The sequence below is a fragment of the Hemicordylus capensis genome, chromosome 1, assembly GCF_027244095.1.
Source record: "Hemicordylus capensis ecotype Gifberg chromosome 1, rHemCap1.1.pri, whole genome shotgun sequence".
NCBI classification, from domain to species: domain Eukaryota; kingdom Metazoa; phylum Chordata; class Lepidosauria; order Squamata; family Cordylidae; genus Hemicordylus; species Hemicordylus capensis.
Genome location: NC_069657.1, coordinates 452386378 through 452401315, shown reverse-complemented (window position 1 = coordinate 452401315; position 14938 = coordinate 452386378). Strand labels below are relative to the sequence as shown.

General features: G+C 48.0%; 1 protein-coding gene across 2 annotated transcripts in view; it reads right to left on the bottom strand.

The window, feature by feature from the left end:
* Window positions 1-7137, bottom strand: part of PINX1 (PIN2 (TERF1) interacting telomerase inhibitor 1) — a 67018-nt gene extending 59881 nt beyond the window's left edge. The window contains exons 1-3 of one of the 2 annotated variants that reach the window (XM_053248864.1): window positions 7071-7137; window positions 4354-4463; window positions 2042-2134 (exon numbers count right to left, since the gene is read on the bottom strand). In XM_053248864.1, the coding sequence (XP_053104839.1) occupies window positions 2042-2134; window positions 4354-4463; window positions 7071-7089 (222 nt within the window). In that variant the 5' untranslated portion in view covers window positions 7090-7137. Of the gene's footprint in view, window positions 1-2041; window positions 2135-4353; window positions 4464-6094; window positions 6224-7070 lie in introns of those variants that run through there. The other variant, XM_053248871.1, reaches the window with a different exon arrangement.
* Between the last annotated feature and the right edge of the window lie 7801 nt (window positions 7138-14938).

Below are 14938 nucleotides of genomic sequence, written 5' to 3'. Positions count from 1 at the left end.
GGGAGTTGCAGTCAACATCTGGGAATCCCTGTTAGAGGGAACACTGCTTCCGACATGCTACCCTGGGTAGTGTGTCAGTAGCTTGGAGTGGCTCTCCCATAAAGCAAGGTGAGGCAATGGCCTCAGGCAGTAAGGGTCCCACGGCAGCAACAGTGGGCACCCTGCACATCATCTACCAGCCTTATCACTCCCAATTTTGTTGGGTACAAGCGGTGTGTTCCTGCTCACACCGGCCTCAGGAGAGAGCACATGACACCCAGAAGGTGTGGGAGAAGAAGGGCGGCAGGGTCATCGGATGATGGCTCAGAAGCTGCCCATCTGCTCACTGACCTTCTGGACATTGCGTGGGCTCAGGAACACAGGAAACTGCCCTATACTGAGTCAGACCATTGGTCTATCTAGCTCAGTATTGTCTACACATAGACTGGCAGTGGCTTCTCCAAGGTTGCAGGCAGGAGTCTCTCTCAGCCCTCTCTTGGAGATGCTGCCAGGGAGGGAACTTGGAACCTTCTGCTCTTCCCAGAGCGGCTCCATCCCCTGAGGGGAATATCTTGCAGTGCTGACACTTCTAGTCTCCCATTCATATGCAACCAGGGCAGACCCTGCTTAGCTAAGGGGACAAGTCATGCTTGCTACCACCAGACCAGCTGTCCTCTCCAGACCATTGCTTCCTGTCTTAGGCAGGCAGAGCACATTTATCCCGATTCATCGGCCTCTGTCTGTTTCTTCCAGCTCCCAGTGCTGGAAGGGAGACTCGGGGCCCTGCTAACTGAACAAAAGAGGCACCTTTTAAAACTGGTGATTCTTTTTCTTGAGCAGGGGGAGAGCAACTGGCCCCATCAAACCCCAGCACGGCATGGCTGTTGCTGGTGTTTATCTTATGTTTCTTTTTTAGATTGTGAGCCCTTTGGGGACAGGGAGCCATTTTTATTTATCTATCTAAACCACTTTGGCAACTTTTGTTGAAAAGCAGTATATAAATATCTGTCATATTCGTATCCATATATTATTATTATTATTAATTCAATTTCTATACCGCCCTTCCAAAAATGGCTCAGGGCAGTTTACACAGAAATAATAAATAAATAAAATGGATCCCTGTCCCCAAAGGACTCACAATCTAAAAAGAAACATAAGATAGACACCAGCAAGAGTCACTGGAGATACTGTGCTGGGGGTGAATAGAGCCAGTTACTCTCCCCCTGCTAAATAAAGAGAATCACCACGTTAAAAGTAGTGATGTGCCCAGACCGGTTCGGAGGCCATTCTACAGGCCTCCGGACCAGTCCGGACATGGGCGGTTCAGGGTTCACTTACCCCTCCCGCCACTTTCCCCCCTCCGGTGCGCGTATTCTCTTTAGTAGTCGGGGCGGCAGCTCCGCGGTTCTGTGCACACCCCTAGTTAAAATGTGCCTCTTTGCTAACTTAGCAGGGGTAACTGCTAACTTAAGCAGGGGTAATAAACACAGGCTGTCTGCTTATGGCAGCAAGCAGCAGCCACACCAACCCCATGAGACAGCACATGGCCACCTGGAAGACAAGGAGGAAACGGGGTGGCATCAGCAGTTGGCTCCGATGGACGTTGCCTCCGAACCTGGTGCTGACACCATCCAGTTCCCCCTTACCTGGCACCAATGTCCAGCTTCCTCCACCTCAGCTGGTGGGACCTCTGAATAGAATTGGTGCTTCACTGCTAAAATCAGAAGCAATTCAATGGCGAGCAAGAGAGAGATTTCAAACCCAGACTGATGCAAATGAATCCCACAAAGAGCAGGGCATTTGCAGCAGCAGCAGCACCTGATGTGTGTAGCCTCCAGTTCCAAGAGTCCCATCACATCCCCACACAGTACTGTATGCTGTCAGGCACACAGCCCAAACCCAGGTTTTGGAAGAGGCTTCATGTTGGCCTGAGGCTGCTGCGATTCGCTTTCCACTACTGAATTACTACTGCTGCTGCTGCTTTCAACATTTGGAATTTAACAGTTTGACCTGCAAGCCTGAACAGTCGGCTCTGGCTCTCACTTCCACCTGTCCCACTTACCTCCTGGTTGACAGCGGCTCCTAAGCCCAGGGTGTTGGTCTTCACGTGGACTTTGATGTGCTCAGTGTTCCCTTGTTCTTGAGCCCCAAGCCCCTGGCAGAAACAGAAAGCGAGCTGTCAAGTGGCAGGAGAAACTACTGGGCAGCTGCCGCAAGTTGCAGAATTCATCTTGACCCAATACTGTTGCAGCCAAAACGACATCATAGCCCACCTTTAAGAAAGAAGATCCAGGGGCTGCTCTCTCAGGCTCTTCTAGCAGGAGTTTTAACTCCCCCAAAACAGTTTCCTGCTTGCATGAAGTAGTAATTTATGGGTATTCTAGCCACAGCCTCCGATTTTATTTACACATCGAAAGAATGAACCAGAACTGGAAGAGTCAGCAATTCTACATCAAAACTTTCTCCAGCCAGTCAGCCCTGCACCCTCAAGTGCCTCTCTGCTATTTCCTTATGCTAAACTTCTCAGCTTTCCTCCCGAGCCTCCCTCTCCTTGAACATGATCTGTCTCCACTGACATCACCACCAGCCATCCTGTTGAACAGGCACAAGACCCTGGCTCTCTCTCTCTCTCAACTTCTCCCTCTTTCCTTTGCTCACCACATTCAGTCCATTTCCAGATAATTCACTTTTCACTTTACAACACTGCAGAAATATAGTCTCTCTTCTCTATCATCTCAGCAAAAACTGCGCACCCGATACTTCCAGCCACTTCCGGCCGATGAGGGCAACAGGGCGGTAGGGAAGAATGCTGCCACCCCAAGGGGCTTTAAAACAACAGAGTGCCGGTGGGGGAAATGCAGCGGGAGGGGTGAGTGCACCCTCCCCCGCCCTTAGGGGAACACTGCCGCCGCCTCTGGAACAGTTCCAGGCACATCCCTAATTTGAAGGGCCTGTATCCATGTTCACTTTTAAAATAAACACAAGTGTAGTCATTCACACAAACACATGTACAAATGTACATTTGAATGGGGATAAAGAAGGCCAATGAATGAATAGAGGATTTGGGGGATGCAGCAGATCTGAGAAAGGAGGAGTCTGGAAATAAATACAAGGGATAGGGGAGGGAAATAGAAAGTAAAAATAGAAGTGAACAGAACATATTAATACAGTCCAGAGCTAACCCTTTCCAAGTGTATTCTCCATTATAGAAGGGAAACGCTTATCATGGCCTTTTACGCCTATCAGCAGGCTGTAAAAGAGACACCATTTGGGAATATTTTAATAAAGTTCCTGTACCTGTGGCTAAGACAGGCATGTGCGTGAAATGCAAACAGTGCAACAAAGAAATGCAAGGCCTGGTTGCCCAAGTGAAACAGCATTATGCCTTATAGTTGTATTTCTGTATTAAGATATTTTTCCATTGAAGAAAGAATCAGCGTTATAAGATGTGTGCACCTATTATAGCGTGTACCTACCTTCTAAAAATGAAAACCACTGTCTGGCTTTTGGGAAGAGGAATTCTCCCAAGTGCCCTTTCTGCTCTCTCGCAGTGAATTATAGGCACAAGCGTTGCCTCAGAGTTGGGGAAGGGAGGAAGTTGATTCACACCCCTCCTTCCCCTATCAGTGGGAGCCAAAAGCCCGAGCTCCTCTCCAGGAGACTGTCAGGCCCACAAACCCCTTCCTGACTGATCTGCCCATCCTTGGCAGTCTCTGCCTTAAATAAAGCCTTGCATCCCGGACACTCCTCCCCGCTTTCGGCTGGCTCCGTCTTCCCTGGCCAGGCACATGTCCTGGACACCCAGCCCCTGGCCTCCAAAGGGGGCTCATTCCCCAACTCCAACCCCTGCCTTATCATGCCTCCAGCTGCTTGCAGCTGTGGAGCTGCTATCCTGGCTAGTCCCTCTTCACCAATCTGCAGCCTCTTGGGCGACACCTGCCCATCCCCTAGCAGCTGTTGCACATCTCCCTGAATCCTCTTTGGCTTCTGAGAGGTAATAGCCGCGGGGGCTGTCCTGGAGTCTGGAGCCCCCGGTTTCTCTCGGCACTCTACCAGCTTGCCGGGCACACCTCCCTGTCTCAGGGAGGAGGGGAGGAAACCCCGACACCCACATCTATCCCTGAATATGTGTTAAGGTTCTATTAGACAATAATGTACTTTTACTAGAAAATGATTAACTACAATCTTCCTGACTAGTGATTTGAATAATTAAAATTGAGTCCTTCTGTGAAGTGATTTAAATCAACCCTTTGCAGCAGACAGCGACAGTTCTGTCAGGAAAGATGGCAACATCCTCTCCCTATGATACAACAGCTCCCTTTTCCTTGCACACGCTCCCGTTCTGGGAAGTGAACTTTATGCTATGCAGATTACCTTGCCTTTTGACCATCCCATCTTTTCCAGCATCTTCTGCCCAAATTTTGATTCATCCTTACTCCAAGCACTGTTCCGGGGATCCACAGACCATTTCTGCTTGCGACGTGCTACAAGAGGGAGCGAAGCCTGATTTAAGTTTACATCGTTGGAAAGTAAAGTTTCCCCAGAAACCATCACTTGTTTCTCTAAGGACATCTACAGAATATCCTCCTCCTGAGGATTGCTTAAACAAAGGCACTGGGATAGGAACTGGAGAACTTGACTGGGAATAACTTTGCTCCCAACTCCACAAGTGGAAAAGCAAAGTGGTTTGAAGAAGCCAGAGGCACAGGACCACCACCACCACCACCACCAATCAGTGGTGGAGCCTCTGCTCAAAGGAGTTCAGGCTGCAGTAGAGCTGGGAAAGAGTTGGCCCCACCTGAGGGCCTGCAGAGCCACCACTCATCAGGCTATACTGATCCAGACTGAACAGCGGTCTGACTCCAAGGCAGCTTTATACACTGAAGTGAATATGCAAGTCTTGGTCTACCTAGCATACCACTTCTCCCTCTCATGATGGTTTCTAGTGCCCTGCAGTCCCATAATCTGAAGTCTGCATGCATATGTGTGTGCGCGTGCGTGCGTGCAGAGGCCTGATCCAGCAGGGCTGTTCTTATATTATTAATGGCTGCTAGTCTGATGGCTGTGGGCCATCTCCAGCCTCAGAGGCAAGATGCCTCTCAATACCAGTTGCAGGGGAGCAACAGCAGGAGAGAGGACATGCACATCCCTCTTGCCTGGGGACTTCTCAGAGGCATCTGGTGGGCCACTGTGTGGAACAGGATGCTGGACTGGATGGGCCTCCTTGGGCCTGATGCAGCACGGCAGTTCTGATGCCAATCGCCTTTTTCAGGCGACCCAGAGTTTTAGCAGTATCAGAGTGTTGGTGGGGTGGGGGGGAGAGGAAGAGAATGCCTAGCAGAATATCACTTCTCTCTCTCACAATAGTTTCTAGTGCCCCTTCAGTCCTATAGTCTGAACTCTGCATGTGTATGTGGGGAGTGAGGGAACATAGGAAGCTGTCATATACTGAGTCAGACCAACGGTCCATCTAGCTCAGTATTGTCTTCACAGACTGGCAACGGCTTCTCCAAGGTTACAGGCAGGAATCTCTCTCAGCCCTATCTTGGAGATGTTGCCAGGGAGGGCACCTGAAACCTTCTGCTCTTCCCAGAGCGGCCCCATCCCCTGAGGGAAATATCTGACAGTGCACACACTTCTAGTCTCCCTTTCATATGCAACCAGGGCAGACCCTACTTAGCTTGCTACCACAAGACCAGCTCTCCTCTCCTAGGTGAGAACGAGTGATCATCATGTCTCCTTGAGCATCAATGGTGCCATTCATTCTCATGCTTTCTCTGCTCCCCTGCCCTATTCTGATTTGCCAGTAGTTTTGTTCCACTTTTCTTAAAAAGCATTTTACATCAATACATCACAGTAAACACTAAGAAAAAACTGCAATAATCCCTTGATGATTATTAGTGTTGAACTAATAATTATTAGATAATTATAAGTGTTGAACAGTCCAACAGCAGCACAGCAAAGCACCTTCTCAGCAGCTCTGTCTCCCCTTTCATCTCTTACAATCTCCTGACAATCTGGGAATATGGAGGCAAAGTATGGAACCTGCTCCTCAGAACAGAGGGAAAAGCATATTGCTAACCTCACCCATTCCAAACACTCAAACTAATCATACCCATTGTTTAGCAGGAACACAGTATGGGATTTTCCTTCATGTTATTTGGGTGAAGACGTTCTTCTCCTGCATCACCCACAAAGGAAGTGCTTTCCTTCTTACTGGGGCCCAACAACATGTGAATCTGCCTTATACTGAGCCAGACCCTTGGTCCAGCGAAGCTCTACACCACTTGGCAAATTCCAGTTTCAAGTAGGACTCTTCATTAATCAATCATCATCACTATTATTATTATCATTATCATCATTAATCAATCAACCATTGACTCTCCACTCTTGTGTCCTGCCTTTCCCACAAGGGTGATATACAGGGCTGGTGGTGGGGTGGCAGCAGCGAGCGGCTGTGGGGAGAGGGCCGTGGCATTCCTACCTTGCTGGTGAGTCAGGAGCAACAACAAATATTGATATACTGCTTTTCAACAAAAGCTTCTAAAGTGGTTTACAGACAGAAATAATAAATACATAAATAAATAAGATGCTGCCCTGTCCTCAAAGGGCTAACAATCTAAAAAGAAACATAAGACAGACACCAGCAACAGTCACTGGAGGGATGCTGTGCTAGGGATGGAGAGGGCCAACTGCTCTCCCCCTGCTCAATAAAGGGAATCACCACGTTAAAAAGGCGCCTCTTTGCCCAGTTAGCAGGGGGTTGCATCTCTAACAGAGATTCCCAGATGACGCCGACTACAACTCCCATCACCCCCAGCCATAGGCCATTGCAGCTGGGGATGCATGCTGGGAGTTGTAGTCCACAACAGCTAGAAATCCCTGTGAGAGGGGGAGCTACTCTTGCCAAGCCTATCCCAGACTCAGGTCAGGGAGGGGCGATAGAGGAGCGCCCCTACTTCAACCTGGAGGGCCTGGTGGTGGCTGGGCGGGCGCCGTGCGGCTCCCTGGTGGCACCGCCCACCCTCATCCCCACCGGGGCCTCGCGGGGCTGCCTCCCCGCTCAGCCCCACCCGGCTTCACACACTCACGTTCCGCCAACATCGCCATCTTGGAGACGGGGGCTTTCCTCTCCGACTGACCTCGCGATGACGTTTGGCGCTGCCATTCTGGGGGGCCCTACTTGAAGCACGGCGCCGTTCGTAGGTGTCCAAAAGGGAGCCTGATTAATAATTAAGGCGAGGAAGCGCTCAGGGAGGCCCGGCGTTCATGCCAATGAGTGAGGGGGAAGGCGCACATGTGGGGGTGGGCGAAGGGGAAGAGACTGTGCGGGGGGATTCCCCTCTCAGAATCAAGCAGGCAGTAGCGAAGACGGCCGCAGCATTTGGGCTAGATCAGGGGCGGGCAACCTGAGGCTCTCCTTGGAGTACAACTTCCATCATCCCTATACGCAATGGAGGTTGGCAGTGAATGATGGGAGTTGTAGTCCAGCACCAGCTGCCAAGCCTCCATGAAGGCCTTTCCTTTGAAAAAGGAAAGCCCCCCCCCCCCTTTGGAGGGGTTTGGGGGCTTGGGAGCCGCTGGCTATCTTCCCTTCAGCTTGACTTCTTATGTTTTTGGACTTGCCAACTTGTTTGGTTTTGGCCTCGTGTTTTGAAATAACTGCAGAATGGGCTCAAATTCAACAGGACAAACCCACCAGCACCAGTGTTCCCACTATTTGTTTTTTGTTTTTTAACCTCTGTGTGCGGAATGAGTTTTGTTCTGGGCAGCAGCAGTATCAAGGCAGCGTGCACACATTCAAATTGGGCCCTTTCCTGATTCATCCTGAGTGTGATCTAAAATCAGCTGAGCAGACATTTAAAAACTTGTGTGTGGGCACACATGCACACGCCTTGGAGAGAATACTGCCACCACATCTCCATGCCAGGCGTTAGCTTTACCTGTTGACCCTGCTGATGTGAACATGGTTCGTCCCTGGGTCAATCAAACAGACTCAGTGGGAATCATTTAGAGGCTTTATTGCTACTGCAGTTTAGCAATAGGTAATCAATGGGCTTATGCTCTCAAACCAATTACAGTTTGGTTATAGGTGCATCTTACATTTATACAAACAATCTGAATAATGATGACACCCTAGACACAGTATACGTGACAATAAAATGGTGGTCTAAGTATCTAGTACGCATGCGAATGATTCATTGTTCATCTGGTGATTACTCCTTATTTGGTTAAATCCTGTTTTCTTAAGTGTCAGCGAAAAACAGTGAGAACCTTGTGAGAACCAAGTTTCATAGATACAATTTAGTGGAGAGAGATAATGACGTTGATCATGAGAGGCAGTGATGTCCCTGAGTTGGGCTGGGGTTAAAGTTAAAATGAGGTATTCTGGGCAAACATGGAGTTTCTTTGGTTTTCTAAACACATCATGCTGTACAACTGAAATTAGAACAAGAAGAACCCTGCTGGATCAGAAGGTCCATCCCGTCAAGCATCCTGATGCTCATAGTTGCCAATCAAGAAGCAACAACAACAAAAAATATTTATTTATTTATTTATTTATTTATATACTGCTTTTCAACAAAAGTTTCCAAAGCCGTTTACATAGAGAAACAATAAATAAATAAGATGGGCTCCCTGTCCCCAAAGGGCTCACAGTCTAAAAGGAATGTATGATAGACACCAGCAACAGTCACTGGAGGTCCTGTGCTGGGGGTGGATAGGGCCAGTTACTCTCCCCCTGCTAAATATAAGAGAATCACCACTTTTAAAAGGTGTTTCTCTGCTCAGTTAGCAGGGGCCATGCCCCCCATAAGGAGCATGACCCATGGACAGGGCTTATGATTCAGCAGCTAGCCAGCCCTATAATAGGTTCCCGGTGAGCATGAGGACAACTCCGTGTACGTCTGTATGTTTTCCTCAACGGGGCAAGCAGCAGTTAAGGATTTATATTGGGGAGATGGTACACAAGGGAGGGATGAAATGACTCTCCTCCAGAAAATAAATAAGATGGATCCCTGTCCTCAAAGGGCTCACAATCTAAAAAGAAACACAAGATAGACACCAGCAACAGTCACTGGAGGGGTGCTGTGCTGGGGATGGATAGGGCCAGTTACTCTCCCCCTGCTTAATAAAGAGAATCACCATGTTAAAAAGGTGCCTCTTTGCCCAGTTAGCAGGGGTAATATTCAGGTAGCCAGTATTTATCTCCAGCTGTTCAATATTCATCTTCATCTGCAACCTGTATTCAGTGGTATTCATCTCTCTGAGCATGGCAGTTTTACATAGCCATCGTGACTATAACTATTAATAGACCTCACCTCCACCAATTTCCTTTACATTTAAATATTTCAACTCCTTTAAAGCCATATAAAATGTTCATATTGCTGCTTCTTTGTATCTTTATGGTTATGTTGCGCTTGCTTTAATTTTTTAATCCGATCTGTATTTTTATATTTTGGCTGATATTTTAATTATGTAATTTTTGTAGTCTTATAACTTTTGTGTGAACCGCCTCGAGACTGTTTTAATGAAAGACAGTGTAGAGATGTAACAATAAATAAATATACATATCAGCTAGTTGCCATCAACGCATCCAGTGACAGTGTTGTGAGCTACACCTGGTTTCGCACTCTGTATATGCTCAGAGGGAAACAGGCAAAGTCACATCATACCCAAACTGAATTGGTTCTTGGAGATGGTGACCATGTAGGATCTGGACATGCAAGCAGAGATCGAGGAAGACACACTCAGAAAGTTCAACGGGCTTTATTATAGAAAGTTGCTCATCAGGATAAAATTCAAACAGGTCATCCAAATGAAACATGTTTCCGATTCAAGATGTAGTGATCACATGTGTGTGCAATTAATAATTACAGCTGCCTAATAAATCCTAATAAAAACATCCTAATCCTAATAAAACATTTAGAGAGAAATAGAGAGAGAAGAAAGAAGGGAGGGCTTAGGATAGGGATGGCAGTTATTAGTAGGGATGTGCATGGAACTGTGGATTTGTGGTTCGAAGCTGGCGGGGGTGCGATTTTAAAGGGGAGGGTGCACTCACCCCTCCCACCGCTTTCTCCCCACCAGCACTCCTTCTTGGTAAAAACCTTTGGGGTGGCAGCATACTTCCCAGCTGCTCCTTCCCCGTCGTTGGCCGGAAGTATGCGCACGCACACCCGGTACTTCTGGCCACTTCTGGTCGAGGGTGGGGAAGGGGTGGTAGGGATGTATGCTGCCGCCCAGAAGGTTTTTACCAAGAAGGAGCACCGGTGGGGTGGGGGGTGGGTGGGGAAGGGGCAGGAGGGGTGAGTGCACCCCCCCACACCCTTAAAGTCACACCAGCAGCGGCTTAGAACTTTGAACCAGCCCCAGGGTATGAACCTGTTTGGAAGTCCATAAAAGGGCATCTGAACAGGTTTGTGCACATCCCTAGTGATTAGTAGGGAGGAATGAATGGAGGAACAGGCTGAGCCGTGCATCGAATAAGCATCTCGCCAGGTTCACGAAGAAGGCTTCCAAGGACTTGTTCGTTGTTGGGGCTTGGGAGCAATGCAGGCTTCAAGCAGTCAGGCAGGCTGGTGGTGGATGCTCAGAGCAAGGCAGAGAGAGAGAGAGAAAGCGAGCACCATGGCTGGGTAGTCTTGATTTCTCATTCACACCAGAGGTCACAGACGGTCCCTGTCCATGGAAAGAATTCCTGCTCTAGCCCCACGGCTTGAACAGCAAACTCTGGGATCGCTCTTGAGCACAGATATGCTGGTTGGCAAAGCTTGCTAACTTGCCATGTCCAGAGACCCCTTTCTATAGCAGTTGGCTCCTATAGACCTGCACTAGGAGTTCTTCTAAGATAGCAATCTCAGTCCTGGATCTCCAAAGTGTCAGTCACTCTTATAAAACTTCCCTCTCATGACCAAACTGTTTCTTTGTTAGACCAGTTCAGAGCATCCTCCTCTACATACTATCTTTTTGTTGTTAGGAAGCAGTTTGCTCCTCGGAGGGCTGTGCGCCACCTCCAGCCTCCAAGGCAGGATGCCTCTGAGTACCAGTTGCAGAGGAGTAACAGCAGGAGAGAGGGTATGCCCTCAACTCCTGCCTGTGGCTTCCAACGGCATCTGGTGGGCCACTGTGCAAAACAGGATGCTGGACTAGATGGGCTTCCTTGGGCCTGATCCAGCAGGGCTGTTCTTACGTTCTTATGTTCTCCAAATACCTGCATTTCTTAAGTTGTTGGTCTGTCTTTGCCTAAGAGGCAGGCTCCTGGAGTCTCTTGCTCCAAAGAGTGTTAGAAGGTCAAAAGGAGTTCTTTAAGAAGGAAGAAGCTAAGCTATGTGCGAGACAACAATTAAATATCTTCTTGTGTACATCTACTTAGTGTGTGATACTAAAAGGAGAATGTTTAAGATAACAGCCAAGGGGTACATGTTTGAGGCTAGTTAATCAACACGTTTGACTAAGGCAGAACAATATAGGTGACATCAACCTGATAAGCCTTCTGTCAGAGGAAGTAAGGGATTAGCTTCCAGCTTGTCTCCTAGGAGTTAATCATTTCACTCGGAGTTGAGTGAGGCCTTGTATCAGTGTTTCTCTGAATGGAATTGCTGGCAAAGACACACAGGCCTCAGCCTGGCCTGCTGGGCTACGAGTTCTGGTCCAATATGTGTGGCCTGGGCCAGAACAACAGCCAGTTCCATAGATTAATCATGTGCTGTATGTGAAAGAAACACTTTCCTCCCATCATTGCATTCCCACTGTGGGCCTTAGTCTTACCTGTTGCTTTTGTCCCTGCTTTATCTTGACCTGTTAAATTGCTTTAACTTTTCCCGAAGTGGCGTGCAAGGTAAAAGCAAGGCATAAAATAGAATAAGACAAAAAATTATTTAAAACAGTAATAAAGTGCATCACCCAATATAGTTAAACAGCAGCAAAATGAACAAGCGAAAAAGCTTGTTGCCAAAGGCCCTGCTAACTTGGCAAAGAGGCACCTTTTAACGTGGTGATTCTCTTTATTGAGCAGGGGGAGAGTAACTAGCCCTATCCACCCCTAGCACAGGACCTCCAGTGACTGTTGCTGGTGTCTGTCTTATGTTTCTTTTTAGATTGTGAGCCCTTTGGGTAAAGGGATCCATCTTATTTATGTATTATTTCTCTGTGTAAACTGCCCTGAGTCGTTTTTGGAAGGCCAGTATAAAAATTGAATAAATAAATAAATAAATAATAATAATAATAAAAGAAATTTTAAAAAGAAAGGCTTTCACCTGATCAAAAACAGGGTGTTCCACAATCTAATCTCTAACACTGAGAATGCCCAGTCCTGGATCACCAGCAAACACATCTCTGTTGGGAACAAATAAAGGTAAAGTGTGCCCTCAAGTGGATTTCAACTTCGGGCGCCCACAGAGCCCTGTGGTTGTCTTTGGTAGAGTACAGAAGGGGTTTCCCATTGCCTCCTCACGCGCAGTGTGAGATGATGCCTTTCAGCATCTTCCTATATCGCTGCTGCCTGATATAGTCTGGGAAACATACCAGTGGGGATTTGAACCAGCAACCTTCTGCTTGTTAGTCAAGCATTTCCCCACTATGCCACTTAAGGTGAGCAAATACCCACTAGAAAACGTTAGTGTCCAGGAAAGGTTTAAATGGGAGGAGGCAGTCCTAAAGGCAGCCTACTCTGAAAGCATGAGGACCGTGGTTCTCAGACTTGGATCCCCAGATGTTCTTGAACTAGAACTCCCATCATCAACAGCCACAATGGCCTCTATGGCTGGCGAGGAGGAGGGGGACATAAGTTTGAGACCCCTGCAACAGTTTGGGGCCAGGGTACCTTTAGGATAGCCTCCTCCCATTTGAATCTGCCTGAACACTAAGATCATCTCTAGTGAACTTTTGCTCCCAGTCCTGCCTAGTTCTCTTCCCCCATTCTACCCGCACAAGAACAATGTTGAGGTCAGTTCAGATGATGAGAGTGACTGGCCCAAGATCGCCTTGTAAGCGTTGTAGCGGAATGGAGGTTGGAAGCTAGGCCTCCCGGCCAGACCTGATCTAGCACAACCACTGCAGCTCATCCCATGAACTCTTTGGACTGTGGAATATGCGTGTTTTACTTGGAGATTGAACCTGGGACCTTCTGCATGCAAGTATATGCTCTTCCATTCTTAGGACCACTCCCAGTGGAAGCTGTTTGTTTTGTATCTGCTTCTCCTGTACATAGGAACATAGGAAGCTGCCATATACTGAGTCAGACCATTGGTCCATCTAGCTAAGTATTGTCTTCACAGACTGGCAGTGGCTTCTCCAAGGTTGCAGGCAGGAGTCTCTCTCTCAGCCCCATCTTGGAGATGCTGCCAGGGAGGGAACTTGGAACCTTCTGCTCTTCCCAGAGCGGCTCCATCCCCTGAGGGGAATATCTGACAGTGCTCACACTTCTAGTCTCCCTTTCATATGCGACCAGGGTGGACCCTGCTTAGCTAAGGGGACAAGTCATGCTTGCTACCACAAGACCAGCTCAGTTTTTACATGTTTACAAGAGAAGCAGGTACAAAACATTTGCACAATAGAAGTAGATACAAAAGGTCCATAAGGTCCATAAGGAGAGCTGGTCTTGTGGTAGCAAGCATGAATTGTTCCCTTTGCTAAGCAGGGTTTGCCCTGGTTGCATTTGAATGGGAGACTACGTGGGAGCACTGTAAAGATATTCAGAAGCTGCTGCCAGTCTGTAGTATTGTCTACACAGACAATACTGAGCTCGGTGGACCAATGGTCTAACTTGGTAGAAGGCACCTTCCTATGTCCTTCCTATATTTCGCTGATAACTTTATTAAGAAACAACACAATTTCATTCCTTCCCTTTCCTTCTCCTTTCCCGCTGCACACACTCTTTACAGGATCTCCATGGGGACAAACTTCTAAATAATAAAATAATAAATAATAAAACTTATTATCACATAGCACTGTTTCTTATCTGCCCTGGGCTTGTGGGGACAGGGTGGTCTTTACATCTGAAACAACCACCACCACCACAACGGTAATGATTAGTAATGATGTTGAAAGTGAATCCAAAATCCAACAGGACATTTCCTAGCTCATGATTATATATGTAAAAATAGCAGAGCCAGCTCCCAAAGCTCAGATGGGAGAACAGAAAAGGAAGCAAAAGCAAGCAGAAAGGAGCAAGACGGAGAACCAGGTTGCCCTGAGACTTTAAAATGAAAAGACAGGCATGATTCCGGACGATGATTTGAAGGAGCAAGAGAAATTCAAGGGGAAATCGTGTTAGGAAGGATCAGGATTAGTGCAGCAGCCATGCGAGAAGCACGAAAGGGTGATGAGCATGCCAGGGAGAAAGAGGGTGGTGGTAATCCCTTTGGGGATATCAGAAGGAGGGAGCTCAGATCTGGAACCACATTTGGCCCCATCCAGCTGGAGGCTATCCCTGGCTGGACAGGGTCTTGCACACTCAAGCTGGTGCTAGGCAATCAGCTCCTCTCCCTAGTTTAGCAGTGGGAGCTGCAGACTGGCAGCCCTGCATTGTTTGTTTGAAGCTTAAATCCTACCCGTCAGCAGGGGATGCGAGGGAACTGGATCCTGTCCCGCCCTCCATCCACTTCCTCTTCCACACCAAGGAGCTGACGGGTGTAGTTCTAGCTTTTCACCAAGGAGTTCATTTAGCCCTGACTGCTTTGTGCACACTCTGTTGGAAGGGTCTAGTGCAGGGGATCTCCAGATGTTGCTGGGCGACTGTCCTCATCATCCCCACCAGCCACACTGGAGTGGGGATGATGCTGGGAGTTGTAATCCAGCATCTGAGGACCCATATTTGAGAACCCCTGAATTAATGGTTGTGAATGGGGAGAAATGTGGTAACAGTACTGGCACAGCCCCTGGTTTTTAAAAGTGATGGGGCCACCTTCTGGCTCTCCAGCAGTTATCCAGCACAACCTGTCATCATCTTAGCCTGTGC